The sequence below is a fragment of the Rhinopithecus roxellana genome, chromosome 14 (genome assembly GCF_007565055.1).
Source record: "Rhinopithecus roxellana isolate Shanxi Qingling chromosome 14, ASM756505v1, whole genome shotgun sequence".
Taxonomy (NCBI): Eukaryota; Metazoa; Chordata; class Mammalia; order Primates; family Cercopithecidae; genus Rhinopithecus; species Rhinopithecus roxellana.
This window is the reverse complement of record NC_044562.1, coordinates 22,256,332-22,269,872: the sequence shown is the minus strand read 5'-3', so window position 1 is coordinate 22,269,872 and position 13,541 is coordinate 22,256,332. Positions and strand designations below refer to the sequence as shown.

Below are 13,541 nucleotides of genomic sequence, written 5' to 3'. Positions count from 1 at the left end.
AGGCAGGCAGATGGTGAGGTCAGGAGATGGAGACCATCCTGACTAACACGGTGAAACCCTGTCCCTACTAAAAATACAAAAAATGAGCCGGGCATGGGGCGGGCACCTGTAGTCCCAGCTACTCGGGAGGCTGAGGCAGAAGAATGGCGTGAACCCGGGAGGAGGAGCTGCTTGCAGTGAGCTGGGATCATGCCACCGCACTCCAGCCTGGGTGACAGAGTGAGATTCTGTCTCAAGGGAGGGAGGGAGGGAGGGAGGGAGGGGAGGGAGGGAGGGAGGGAGGCGGAGAGAGGAAGATAGGAAGAGCAGGAGAGAGCGAGAGAGAGAGAGAGAGAGAGAGAGAGAGAGAGATGAGAGAGAGAGAGAGGAAATGAAGGGAAGGAAGGAAGGAAGGAGAAGGAAGGAAGGAAGGAAGGAAGGAAGGAAGGGAAGGAAGACGGAAGGAAGGAAGGAAGGAAAGAAGGAAAGAAGGAAAGAAGGAAAGAAAGAAAGAAAGAAAGAAAGAAAGAAAGAAAGAAAGAAAGAAAGAAAGAAAGAAAGAAAAAGAAAGAGCTCAAGATAAATTCTGATGAACAAAATTTTTGATGCACTGAAGAAGGAACAAAGCAGTTTAAGCATCAGGGGATTTGTCATAACTTATGCTCAATAAGGTAGCTGCTCCCAGTAAAATAGGCCAACAAAGGAACCCATTGCACACCTGCTGTGTAAAGTTGAAGCAATACCATGAGAGAAATATGTGGTCCCTTCTCTCAGGAAGGTAGTGTTTTGTGTCCTTGTAGACTCCTCCTTACTCTACTGTGCTTTTTGAATGTCATGCACAGCCCCCTACGATTGACTTGAACACTGTTACAGACTGAATATCTGTAGCCCCCAAAATTCATATGTTGAAATTCTAACCCCCAAGGTGATAGTAGGAGGAGATGGGGTCTCTGGGAGGTAATTAATCAGAGCAGAGTCATTGTGAATTGAATGCCCCTATCAATGGGGCCCCAGAGGGCTTTCTCTCCACCATATGAGGATACAATGAGAAGGCACCATCTGCACACCAGGAAGCAAGCCTTCAGCAAGATGCTGGATCTGCTGGCACCTTGCTCTTGGGGTTCCCACCCTCCTGGACTGCGAGAAATCAATTTCTCGTAAGCCACCCAGTCTATGGTATTCTGTTACAGCAGCGAGAATGGATGAGGACACATTTGAAAAGAATCGTTGATCTGACTCAAAAATTGTCCCAAACTTCTATAACACACTCCTTTCTTGTGAGATTGTGGGAGTAATTATAATTAAAGAATTGTTTGATCTAATACTTTATCACAAATGAATTAATGGGCTGCTGTCAGAACATGGGGGAGATGTTAATAAATGTTCAAGAGACCTGACAGACAGTAACCAAAGAGGTTCTTGGCTTTGCAGAACACAGACTCTAACATGTTCATCAATGCCACCGTTCTGGGTGGACTTGAGCAAGACACTAACTTTCCTGGGCTTTGGTCTGTTGCCCTGCAAACGTGGTATCCTAAGAAGATTCTTATGAGAAGTCAATGAGCAGAAGCATTTTGAACTCATAGAACAGTGCCTGGCACATAATAAGCATGCAAAAAATATAACTATCACTTCATTAGAACACTGTACCACTTGTTTCAATAGGGACAATCCAAGAAAGAGTCCTATAGTCAACTGTCTGGAAAGACCAAACAAACTTGGATTTTTTTCGACCAACTTCAGTACTTCTCAGAGCCTTTGAAATGCCATATTTCAGGATGGTGACCCAGTAGGTACCATTTCACACCAGGACCCTTCCTCCATAGGGCAATTCATATAAAATAATGGGTGAATCGCAGCTTCCTAGACTGTCTTCAAAGCCCAAACTGTCTAATATAATTGAGATTGCTATTAGAATGTGAAAAACATTGGCTGTGAAATACATAAACATTATCAAGGACTAAAATTGGCCAAGACTCTGAGACTACTTAACATTAAATATGCACAAGGTTTCAAAATTCAGGAATGCTGCCCATGTCGGTTTTTACATCACTTACCCGAGACCCCTTTTCAGGAACGCAGTGGCAAACAGAGCAATCTCTTCCTCCACAAGGACCAACGTATTTCTTTCCACTCTGGAAAGTGAAGCATCTTATTTAGTATACCAGTACTCATCGTTTAACTGGGTGCATAACACATACATTATAAAAAGCACTCTTGGTTTACCTTTGACTCCATGAGAAGAAAAAACTAATCATGACATATAAAAAGATGAAGAACTTACACAGTAGCTTAACAATAAGGAGGGTTGATTATATGAACAAGAAGCTTCCAAAACTAAAGACGCTGAAGGAAAATAAGTCTCCTTCTAAAGTCATTTGGCTTTAACTGGAATCTTCTGCAATTTCTCCCTGTCAGTAAGACTGAATTTATTAAGTTGCGAATAGTCTTAGAGTGTAAACTATGTGGTTATGCAATCCATACGAAGACAATGGAGTCTAGTTTAAATGAAAAGCTTGGCTTTTTTTCAGGCCCGTTTTGCTTTATCTTCAAGATCAGCTGTGGTGTGTCTCCTCCCTCATCAAATTGTCCTTCATAGGACACTTCTCCTGTCACATCCTTGGGCTTAAAATTAAAATTGTTCTTCCTACAATTTGCTGAGACTCCAAGATGGTTTCTCTAATGTGTTTCTCAAACAGAAACTCCTGAACTTGAATAATTTGGACCTTTTCCCCACTTTCAGCAAACTTTCCAACACTCTCTTTAGAGCAACACACACACACACACACACACACACACACACACACACACACACCCTTTGGGAAGAATCAGCTCCTTGTTCTCATGAATCCTAATCACCTATATCCAGAGACATCATCCACTTCCATACAAAAGCATAGTCCCAGAGTACTATTTCCATAAGCAGATCCCTTAACAGCAATCACCATGATGCCCCTGCAATGAACATGAGCACTGAGCGCACATTCCCAGGCTGGGCCTGCCAGTGAGGAGGCAGTGGTGGTTTAGGCCCCCATGTAGTGGACAAAGTACCTCTAGATGCTGGGACCTGAGGGCATGGACAGGAATATCAAGAAAGCATCAGAGGTAAGTTTTGTCTGGCTCATGATCTGACCTAGCCGTCATTGCAACATTTATACATTGCCCATACAATTTTATGATTGATCAACCTTTTTAAACTTAAGGCTGTAAACTCAAGCCTTTAGACCAGTGTATGATGGGAAAACATAAAACAATAAAACTAATATTTATAGTTCCCATGGAAGACATATATACATATGTATGTGTGAATGCCTATGAATATATATGCGTATATGTGAATATACATGTATGTATACATATATATGAACAGGTATATGTGTATGGGAGGGAAAAGAGTCTAATCAGCATATATTATTTTTCTTTTCAATCACACAATTTAGGCTAATTTTTTGAAGAAAAATATGCTCAGACACAATCCAAAAGAAAATATCTTTAAGCATTGATTTTAAAAAGACATCTTTGTAAACAATATTCTCATGGATCATTACAAGCATACAAGAAATTTGAAGCTTGACAAGAGCCATGCGATTAGATAATTTAAGTTTAAAAATGTGTTTGAAGTTTCAGAAATATATGCCTCTTGAGTTTTGAGTAACATTGTTATCTATAAATGCAGAAATACTAAGTTCAACACCCTGATAAGGTTAAAAAAAAATTAAATGCCCAGGCCCAGGTCAGGACAGCATGAAAGCACTTAAAGTAACTAGACTGAATACTTGGGTTCATTTAAGGTTGGGCTTCATTACTATGTGTTCACTGAAATATCCAAACAACTAGAGGAAAAAAATAAGGTCAGTTGATTAGATGGCTTGATAATAAGGGCAAGTTTGTTATTATTATTTCTTTGCTTATTTTTGCCAAACATCACTAAGATGTTTGCAGCAAAACTATGTTTCAGGAAAGAATCAGTTTAAAATTAGCAGATTCTAAAAAAAAAAAAAAAAAAAAAAAAAAACGGAAGAGTCACATATCAAGCTTTGACTTGTATCAGTAAAAGGAAAAAGCAAGAGGTGATTTTATCCGCTGCAAAGTTCTTCTACCTAAGCATACTCCAATAAACATTTCAAAGAGGAGGGTAAATTTGTAGAGGTCTGCACCTCAAAAATAGATTGTATAAATTCATTTTAAAAGATAAACACAATATTTCAGACAATTAAACATTCAAAGTATGAGCCACATTCACTGGGAATACATTCATACTCTCGGAAACTAATGTTACTCTTCTTCAAAGAGAGAAAAGGAAAAGTCACTATCTGCCTTATCTCAGATATTGTTAAACTTATATTTGTCACATAGAAAAGTTCAAAGGCTGGCTGTGGCGGCTCATGCCTGTAATCCCCGCACTTTGGGAGGGCAAGGCTGGCAGATCACTTGAAGCCAGAAGTTCGAGACCAGCCTGGCCAACATGGTGAAACCCCGTCTCTACTAAAAATAACAAAAAAATTAGCCAGGTGTGATGGCACATGCCTGGAATCCCAGCTACTCGGGAGGCTGAGGAGGGAGAATCACTTGAACTGGGAGGTGGAGGTGGCAGTTAGCTGAGATCATGCCACTGTACTCCAGCTTGGGCGACAGAGTGAGACCAAAAAAAAAAAAAACAAAAAACTTCAAACAAGTTATTAATGTCTTATACTTGTAATTCCATCTTCTTTTTTTGAAAAACAAATAATATAGGCAATAATTTTAAAAATTCAAATGGTGCAAAAGAGTATAACAGGAAAAGAAACGTCCTCTTTCAACAATGGCCCCAAGTTCCCTCCTATATAGGATAATTTTTTTCAAATGGGTGTCTGGGCATTAATAAGCATATTCATACAATGACCTCATTCACACACACACACACACACACACACACACACACACACAGAGGCAGATGAGCACATGGGCACAAACGCACAGATGTGTAAAAACACACTTTTGGTGATTTTTGACTTGTTTTATTTTTATCCAAATGGTGGATTGCTCTACATTTTGCTGTTTTCACATAATTGAAAGTCTTCAAAATCATTCCGAAGTAATACATATGCCTATCTGTCAGACCATGTACCATACCTTATTTAACCAGTTGTTGAAGGAAATTTAGGGGGCTCCCTTCTGTCTGTACTGAACACTATCCTGAAATTAGTATTCTTGGGCATATTTATCTGTATGCGTGAATCAGAATAAACAAGTATGACAAATTCCAAAAAGACACATTCTGTGTCAATAGGTACGTGCATTCGAAATCCGGATGGATAATACCAAATTGCTTCCCACAGACATTGCATAACAATTTGTATCGCTACCTTTAAAACCCAACAATAGTATGGCCCCTCCCTGTGTGAAATCTCTAGAATCTCTGCACACCACAAGCTGGTAGAAGGCCTGGGATAGAAAAATCTTTGGTTCAGAAATTATATTTACTCATATGCAATATTTTAAAAAGGCAAAATCTAGGACTCTGCAGACTTTTATAACATAAAAAAGAATATAACACAAACTTTTAAAAATCAGATAAGAGAAATATAAAAAGTACACATGTATATATCACAGTATTGTTTACACTCACTATTTCAGGTGATGCTCTCAAATGCATGTCAACAAAGTTGGGCAAGTCTTATCATCCCTACTCAATACAGGAGATAACTGAGTCTTACATAAGTTAAGAAATGAATCATTGGCAGAGTCAAGAACCACTGGCTCCTCATTCTTTAACCTAGGTGTTTTCTGCTCCCAACTTGTGGGAAAAGGAGAACAGAAGGTAATTTTGCATTTTGATTTGCTTTGAAAATACCTACAATAACTTGACTCACTGAAGTTTCATTGGGTGGATCCAAGATGGAGAGTATGAACAGATAAGGATGTGTTCACTAGAGTGATTTAAACCAAGTCAGGTGTCTCAAGATCAACCTGAGTTGCAGGCAGACCACAATGGGATTTCCCAGACACATCTGAGGGTGAGTTTAATGACTGAGATTCTTCAGTGAGGAGGCAGAAGAAAGATAGCTTATTACAGAATGTTCTGGACTTATTTTTCCTCTGAGCTAAAATGTTCAAATTATTCTTATACTTCTTGATTTAATCTTGAAATGACCCAGCTGCCTCCTGTCTCCAAAAAAAAAAAAAAAAACCTTAAAAAAAAGGGTTATGTTCGTATTAAAATAAAGAAATCCCCAATACCTAGGCAATTCAGTAAGCAGTCTTGACTATAAATATAAAATAAATCTTAGTGTTTATTTGGTCCTATTCTCAATTTCACAGGTAAGAAAACTGAGTCCCAGAGGGCGATTTCTTTGAAAGTACAATAAAAATTATGCATTTGATAAAGTGAATTTTCACAACGCAACCAGAGCTAGTGAATGTACTTACCCCATATACATATTGTACAGAAAAGAGAATGAGTATAAGTGACCTACAGAAAAACAAAAATGCAGATTAATTTAAACAGTTTATTTTCATATGAAACAAATTAAAAAGAAAAAGAGGAAAGGAATTAATTCCAGAAAGCTACTTTTTATTTCTAACAGGCTGCTCCGACTAGCCGACTTATCATCAGTGACAAGATCCTCGCTTTCCTCTCTCTGGCTGCCATCATTGCCTTTCCTCTTTTTAATCAGCCAAGAAGTATGTGTTGAACCCCTTGTGTGGTCCTCATTGTGCTGGGGACCGTGAGGACACTCTGAAGGTGAGATCTGGAGGGATACACGAGTGAAAGAAGATGATTCTCAGACTGCAAACTGCAGTAGAGAGGGAAGGAGGCAGCTTTGTTCGGAGACACACACTGCTGAGACAGTGTATCCCAAATGCCATTTAGTGGAAGCAACTAGAAGGAGAGAATGTGGAAGGAAACCTAACTGGACTGGGATGATGGTTTGGAGAAAAAGGGAAATAATATGGAAGATTTAGGGAAAAGTTGTGTAGTCCAGGGTTTATAAGTGAGGCAGAAATCTGACTGGGGTAACTTCATTATTACAAACACATTTTAACAGAGGAAATATGCAATTTTAGAAGACCACTAAAAGGCCAAGCGTGGTGGCTCACGCCTGTAATCCCAGAACTTTGGGAGGCTAAGGTGGGCGGATCACCTGAGGTCAGGAGTTTGAGATCAGCCTGGCCAACATGACAAAATCCCATCTCTACTAAAATACAAAAATTAACTGGGCATGGTGGCGCATGCCTGTAATGCCAGCTACTCCTGAGGCTGAGGTAGGAGAATCGCTTGAACCTGGGAGACAGAGATTGCAGTGAGCTGAGATCGTGCCACTGCACTCCAGCCTGGGCAACAGAGTGAGGCTCTGTCTCAAAACAAAACAAAACACCCATTAAACATTTACGTATATTTTCTAGACCTTATATTTGTCAAACAGCTTCTGGATCCATCATCTCATGTAATGCTTAAAAGAGCTTGTGGAGATCACACCATTCCAAAGGATACTAGGAGAACTGGGGCTCAGTCCTGGGCCGTGATTTATCCGCCATCCTTGTTCTTTCATTCTCTGTAGAGCCTTCTCCTCTCTAAAACCTCATGTCCTAAGTGAGCCTTTGTTCTCCACCCTCTACTTCTTCCTCTTGTGCTGAGTTGCCGACAAACACTACAGATGTTTATAGAGCTCTGGATCTAGATGAGACCCTGACTAGGAGATGAGTAACTAGGTCCAGTCCATACTTAATGGCTCCCACACGAAATTCCCTCTCTCTCCAGCTGTTTTCATGATAATTCCAGTACAAGCCAGGTTGGCTTTTCATTGTAGTAACCAAGTAAATAAAGAAAAATATGAAGGAGGTGTTAAACACTGGGAATCAACTGCTTTAAATTAGGTTGAATGTGTATTTACAACTCTTGCTTCTTAAATGAGTTATTATCACTGGACATTTTTAAACAGGATATGTTGCATTTTATAGCAATTGTAGCTTCTCTCTCTATAATCTCATTAAGGATTGTAGGCACAGCATGTTTCTTAAACCTTTTATAGAAGAGCAGACTTAGAAAAGTTGGACAATATGCTCCAAAGAGTGCAGACAGAATGGCCCCGAGGGGGCCAGCTCGGGTCAGGTCCGAAGCTCCTTCATAGTCCCTTTATCCTGCACTGGACTTGTTCTTTCTGCCACTGCAGATATTAAAAAAATAAGATCATTCCTTTTTTTTTCTTTAAAAAAATGCACAATTAAGATTCCTTTCCATTTCTTCTACATCCACTCCAAATCAGCTAAGACTGGACCATATTCCTTCCCACCACCTTCGCTTCTTTCACTCCCCATAATTTCTTGTTCATCATCCTCAGAACTTTTTGTGTTTTTTTCACTATTTAACATTTCCCTGTGTTAACTCCCAATGTCTTTTGGAGTCTCGTCGAACAATCTCATGTTGGTTTCCTGTTTTCTTATTGCTGCTGTCACACGTTACCACATACTCAGATGCTTAAAACAATGCATATATATCATCTTACAGTTCTGGAAGTCAGAAGTCTGAAATGGGTCTCGCTGCCAAGAACCAAGGTGTTGGCAGAGCTGTATTCCTTCCGAAGGTCCCCGGGGAGAATCTGATTCCTTGCCTTGTGCAGATTCTAGAGGCTGCCCACATTCCTTGGCTCCTGGTCCCCTTCAACCTTCAAAGCCAGCAGTGGCCAGTGGCGTCTCTCCTGCTGCATCCCGCTGGGCTCTGCTTTTGTGGTCAAAGCTCTTTCTCTGACTGTTCTCCTGCTTCTCCCCTTCACTTCCAAGGATCCTTATCATTATATTGGGCCCATCCAGATAGTCAGGCTCAGGTCAACTCCTCCATCTCAATGTCAGCTGATCAGCAACCATAATTCTATCTGTAGCTTTAATTACCCCTTGTCATCTTGCCATGTAACATAACATATTCACAGATTCCAGAGATTAAGATGTGGACATCTGTGGGGAGCTGGGGGTGTTATTAATCTGTACTTGTGGTCTGTCCTAACTCTACTAGTTATAGGGACCCTGACACTTTGGGCATGTACGTCTTTTGCTATTCAAACCTGGTGAGTAAGAGAGCAAGAATCTGGGGCCTTTCCTTGTGCAACTTCCCATTTGATGATTATGTAGGTGCATTTCAGGGAAAATTAAGAGGGTTGGTGTTCAATAATAAAAATGAGTCATGAAATGGCAGACATACCCTTAGCTTTCTGGAATGATTTGATTTTTTGGCATATTAAGCATTCAGATGATTTATATCCATAGAACAAACATTGAGTAGAAACTACAAATAAAAGCAGGCAATCACACTGAGGATACTCACCATGGACCTGTGGCCAATGACTTGGTCAATCTGAAGGAGCACCTCATTAGTACTACATGCAGAGACGACATCACAGGCAAGTCTTAGTACTTAAAAAATATTCTGGCCGGGCGTTGTGGCTCAAGCCTGTAATCCCAGCACTTTGGGAGGCCGAGACGGGCGGATCACAAGGTCAGGAGATCGAGACCATCCTGGCTAACATGGTAAAACCCCATCTCTACTAAAAAATACAAAAAACTAGCCGGGCTAGGTGGCGGGCGCCTGTAGTCCCAGCTACTCGGGAGGCTGAGGCAGGAGAATGACGTAAACCCGGGAGGCGGAGCTTGCAGTGAGCTAAGATCCGGCCACTGCACTCCAGCCTGGGCAACAGAGCGAGACTCCGTCTCAAAAAAAAAAGAAAAAAATATATTCTGCCAGTCTTCTCTTCCAGAAGGTTCTTGTTGACAAGTGAGGTTCTGTGTTCTGGGTCAAAGTCTGTTCCTGTTAGATATAAATATATCGCTTAAAACACAGCATGCATTATCATGTTGAAAATAATTACTTTCATTTTTTATAGTTATGGAAGTATTTTCTAAAGGGTAACGTCAATAAATTTTAGATATAACAATCTTTCCTTAGTGATGGTGAGACGGAATAAATATCAGTTTTTATCTTCAGAAATAAAAAATCTTCAAACCCTTTCTACATCATAAATATATTTTTGATAAATGGAAAAATTGTGTATATATATTATATTTTTAAAATATCTATTTTATACGTGTATAAATGTTTCATTTTTGCTATGTGCAATTTTCTTCTGTTTAATTCTTTCCCTTGAACATCCAAGTTAAAATTCACTCAAATGCTTCTTTTACTTTATGAAACTAGAAACTTCTAGTATACAAATATACATTTTTGTATATTTGTACACATACAGCAAATACATATAAAAGTGTTTTTATGTAAAATGATGCAACTACTGTGAAAAATATTTTGGCAGTTCCTGAAAAAGTTAAACATAGAGTTACTATATGATCTAGCAATTCTACGTCTGGGTATATGCCCAAAATAATTGAAAACACATATTCACACATAAACTTGTCTATGAATATTCATGGAAGCATTATTCATAACAGCCAGAGGGTCAACACAACCCACATGTCCATCAATGGGTGATCAATAAGAAAAATGTGGTACACCCATACAGTGGAGTATTATTCAGCCATAAAAAGGAATGAAGTACTGATATGTGCTACAGAATGAATGAATCTCGAAAACATTATGCCAAGTGAAGGAAGCTACATATTTTATGATTCCATGTATATAAAAAGTCCAGAGCAGGAAATCCACACACATAGAAAATTGATTGATAGTTGTCAGGGTTTGGGAGAGGAAAGAATTGGGAGGTACAGAGTTTCTTTTGGGGATGATGTAATTGCAGTGGTTATGACTGCACAACATTTTGAATATACTAAAAACCACTGAATTATAAACTTCAGAAAAGTTAAAATGGTGAATTTCATCTTGTGAATTATATTTTTATTGAGATAAAATTTAATTTTATCAATATAAAATAGAAAACTATTTTTAAACTTGACTCAAAGAACTCTTCACTTTGATAAAAGATATATTTGGCTCAAATAATTGAAATGTATCATTTAGAAAATTTTGGTTTCTTTAAAAGACCTGTCTCTATGAGAATTAGGTAGAGAGAAGGAAACCAGGAGTACTCAATGTTACCAACTTTTTTTTTTTTTTTTTTTTTTTCTGAGATGGGGTTTTGCTCTTATTGCCCAGGCTGGAGTGCAATGGCACGATCTCAGCTCACTGCCGTCTCTGCCTCCCAGGTTCAAGCGATTCTCCTGCCTCAGCCTCCCGAGTAGCTGGTGTGCCACCAGACCCAGCTAATTTTTTTTTTTTTTTTTCCTGTAGAGACGGGGTTAAGCCATGTTGGCCAGGCTGGTCTCTAACTCCTGACCTCAGGTGATCTGCCCGCCTCAGCCTCCCAAAGTACTGAGATTACAGGCATGAGCCACCGCACCTGGCCATTACCAACTATTTTTAAATTTCTAGGTAAAATCTGAGTAAATTAATTCAATGCTGTACGTATGGAAGGCTTGTTTCCCAAGTAAGTGGTAGAACAACATTCTACAATAAAGTTTCGATATCAAGCAGAAACCAATTCACTTTGAATACCCAGATCTTTTCCTATCCCTAAATCTATAATTTTAAATTTGTTTTAGTTATAAACTCAGGGGTGCCCAAGGGAGAGAATTCAGTCATAGGTTCCTAGTTTCTGTTTCTGGTTGGGCCAGTAAAGCCCCTTCCTCATCTCTCTTTTCTGCTTATCACTAGAGACAGAAACTAAAAACCATGGTTTCAGGCTGCTAAAAGCCTAAAACAAAACAAAAGAGAACAACAACAAAATAAGGCAGGTTGGACAAGCTTGTCTAAAGCACATCTCAATAAAATACAAATTGTTTGAATTACTCAAATTGCATTTGATGTTTTTTAACAAATAGGAAATACAGTCAAAAATAAGAGAAAAACCCGAGATATTTACATTTTAATCCCAAAATATATGATACAAATAAAATTCACATGTATTGCGATAAAGGTTGTACAGAGGAGAATTTTATTAAAATAGAGTGTTGTTGTGGTCATGTTCCAGAGTAGGAAGGCCTGTTTGTGGTTCTAACACCTGGGAGTTTCTCAGTACATTTTCATCAGATGGATGGATGGATGGATGGATGGATGGACGGACGGACAGACAGATAGACCGACGGATGGATGGGCCAATTTGCAGAAACATAACTGCTGTCTCACTAGCCAAAACAATGAAAGGACACTGGGAGTAGTTAGTGCATTCTCATCACATGCCCTTGGTTACCATATAAACTCTATAATAGTGATTTTGTCTTTTTTTATTCACAGATGTATCCCCAGTGCCATCATAGTGCCTGGAGTGTATTAAGTTCTCAATATATATTGGTTGGGTAAATGAGCATATAGAAGAGACTTTGGGACCTTTTGAATGTAAATCAAGTATATTTAATAGGGGATAAGAAAGGAGGCTAACTTTGACTATAAGTGAGGGCGTGGAGGAAGGAAGAATGAGAGAGGGATAACTGGCCTTGGGAAAAGTGGAGAGAAACCGACACTTTGATCACATGTAGGATATCAAGTCACTTAATTCTCACCATGACTTAGTAAGGAAATTATTATTTTCATCATGCAGGAAAAAAAAGTGAATTCAGTTTAAGTAATTGTGCAAAATCACAAGGCTACTAAGTGGCAGAACCAGATTTGTTGACACTAGTATGTGTCACTTCTCCCTAGTGACACTCCAGCTTAGCTACCTTTGGACTTCTCTGCTCTTTTACTAAGCATTCTCTTATTATAAGAATTATCTTATAATAAAATATTTTAAACTATACACTTTTGTATTAGTCCATTCTCATGCTGCTATGAAGAAATACCTGAGACTGGGTAATTTATAAAGAAAAGCGGAGATTAATTGATTCGCATTTCCACATGGTTGGGGAGGCCTCAGGAAACTTACAATCATAGCAGAAGGCACCTCTTCACAGGGCAGCAGGAGACAGAATGAGTACTGAGCAAAGGGGGAAACCCCTTATATAACCATAAATCTCCTGAGAACTCACTCACTGTCAGAAATGGCATAGGGGAAACAACTCCCATGATTCAATTATCTCCACCTGGTCCCTCCCTTGACACATGGGGATTATTACAATTTAAGGTGAGATTTGGGTGGGGACACAGAGCCAAACCATATGAGCCCTCCTTTAAAAAAAAAAAAAAAAGTCTTAAAACTTTCATCTTCTCTTTTAATAGCTACAAAGAATATAATTCCTGGAGTATAATAAATGATGACCTTTAAAATAAATCTACTACAGCATTATTTTAGATGCATCCAATAAATCAAAATGTCACAGCAGTCTGATTTTTACCACCATCAGCTTAAAATATAGGCACACAAGCTCTTTAACAGGAATTTTACATTGCTATTTTTAAAATTCGTATTTCCATTCCATTCTCCCACATATATCCTAATGCAATGTATTTCCATACTTGAAAATAATATATTGATCACCCTGTTATGTTTCTCTGCAACAAAATACTTATGATTATAATCTCTAATTCTTAACATTTTTCCAAAATTGGCTTTCATTATAATTATTAGTAGTATATAATTCATCAAAAACACAAATTTTAATCTTGATAAACAATTATCAAATACCAAAAGTAAATTTTGTGGGAAATG

General features: G+C 38.8%; 1 protein-coding gene across 1 annotated transcript in view; it reads right to left on the bottom strand.

Annotated features, from left to right (window-relative positions):
- COL4A4 (collagen type IV alpha 4 chain) overlaps positions 1-9,380 on the bottom strand; it is a 133,761-nt gene extending 124,381 nt beyond the window's left edge. Inside the window, exons 1-3 of the mRNA XM_010375626.2 lie at positions 9,278-9,380; positions 6,388-6,430; positions 2,037-2,114 (exon numbers count right to left, since the gene is read on the bottom strand). Of these exons, the coding sequence (XP_010373928.2) occupies positions 2,037-2,114; positions 6,388-6,430; positions 9,278-9,348 (192 nt within the window). The 5' untranslated portion in view covers positions 9,349-9,380. The remainder of the gene's footprint in view (positions 1-2,036; positions 2,115-6,387; positions 6,431-9,277) is intronic.
- Between the last annotated feature and the right edge of the window lie 4,161 nt (positions 9,381-13,541).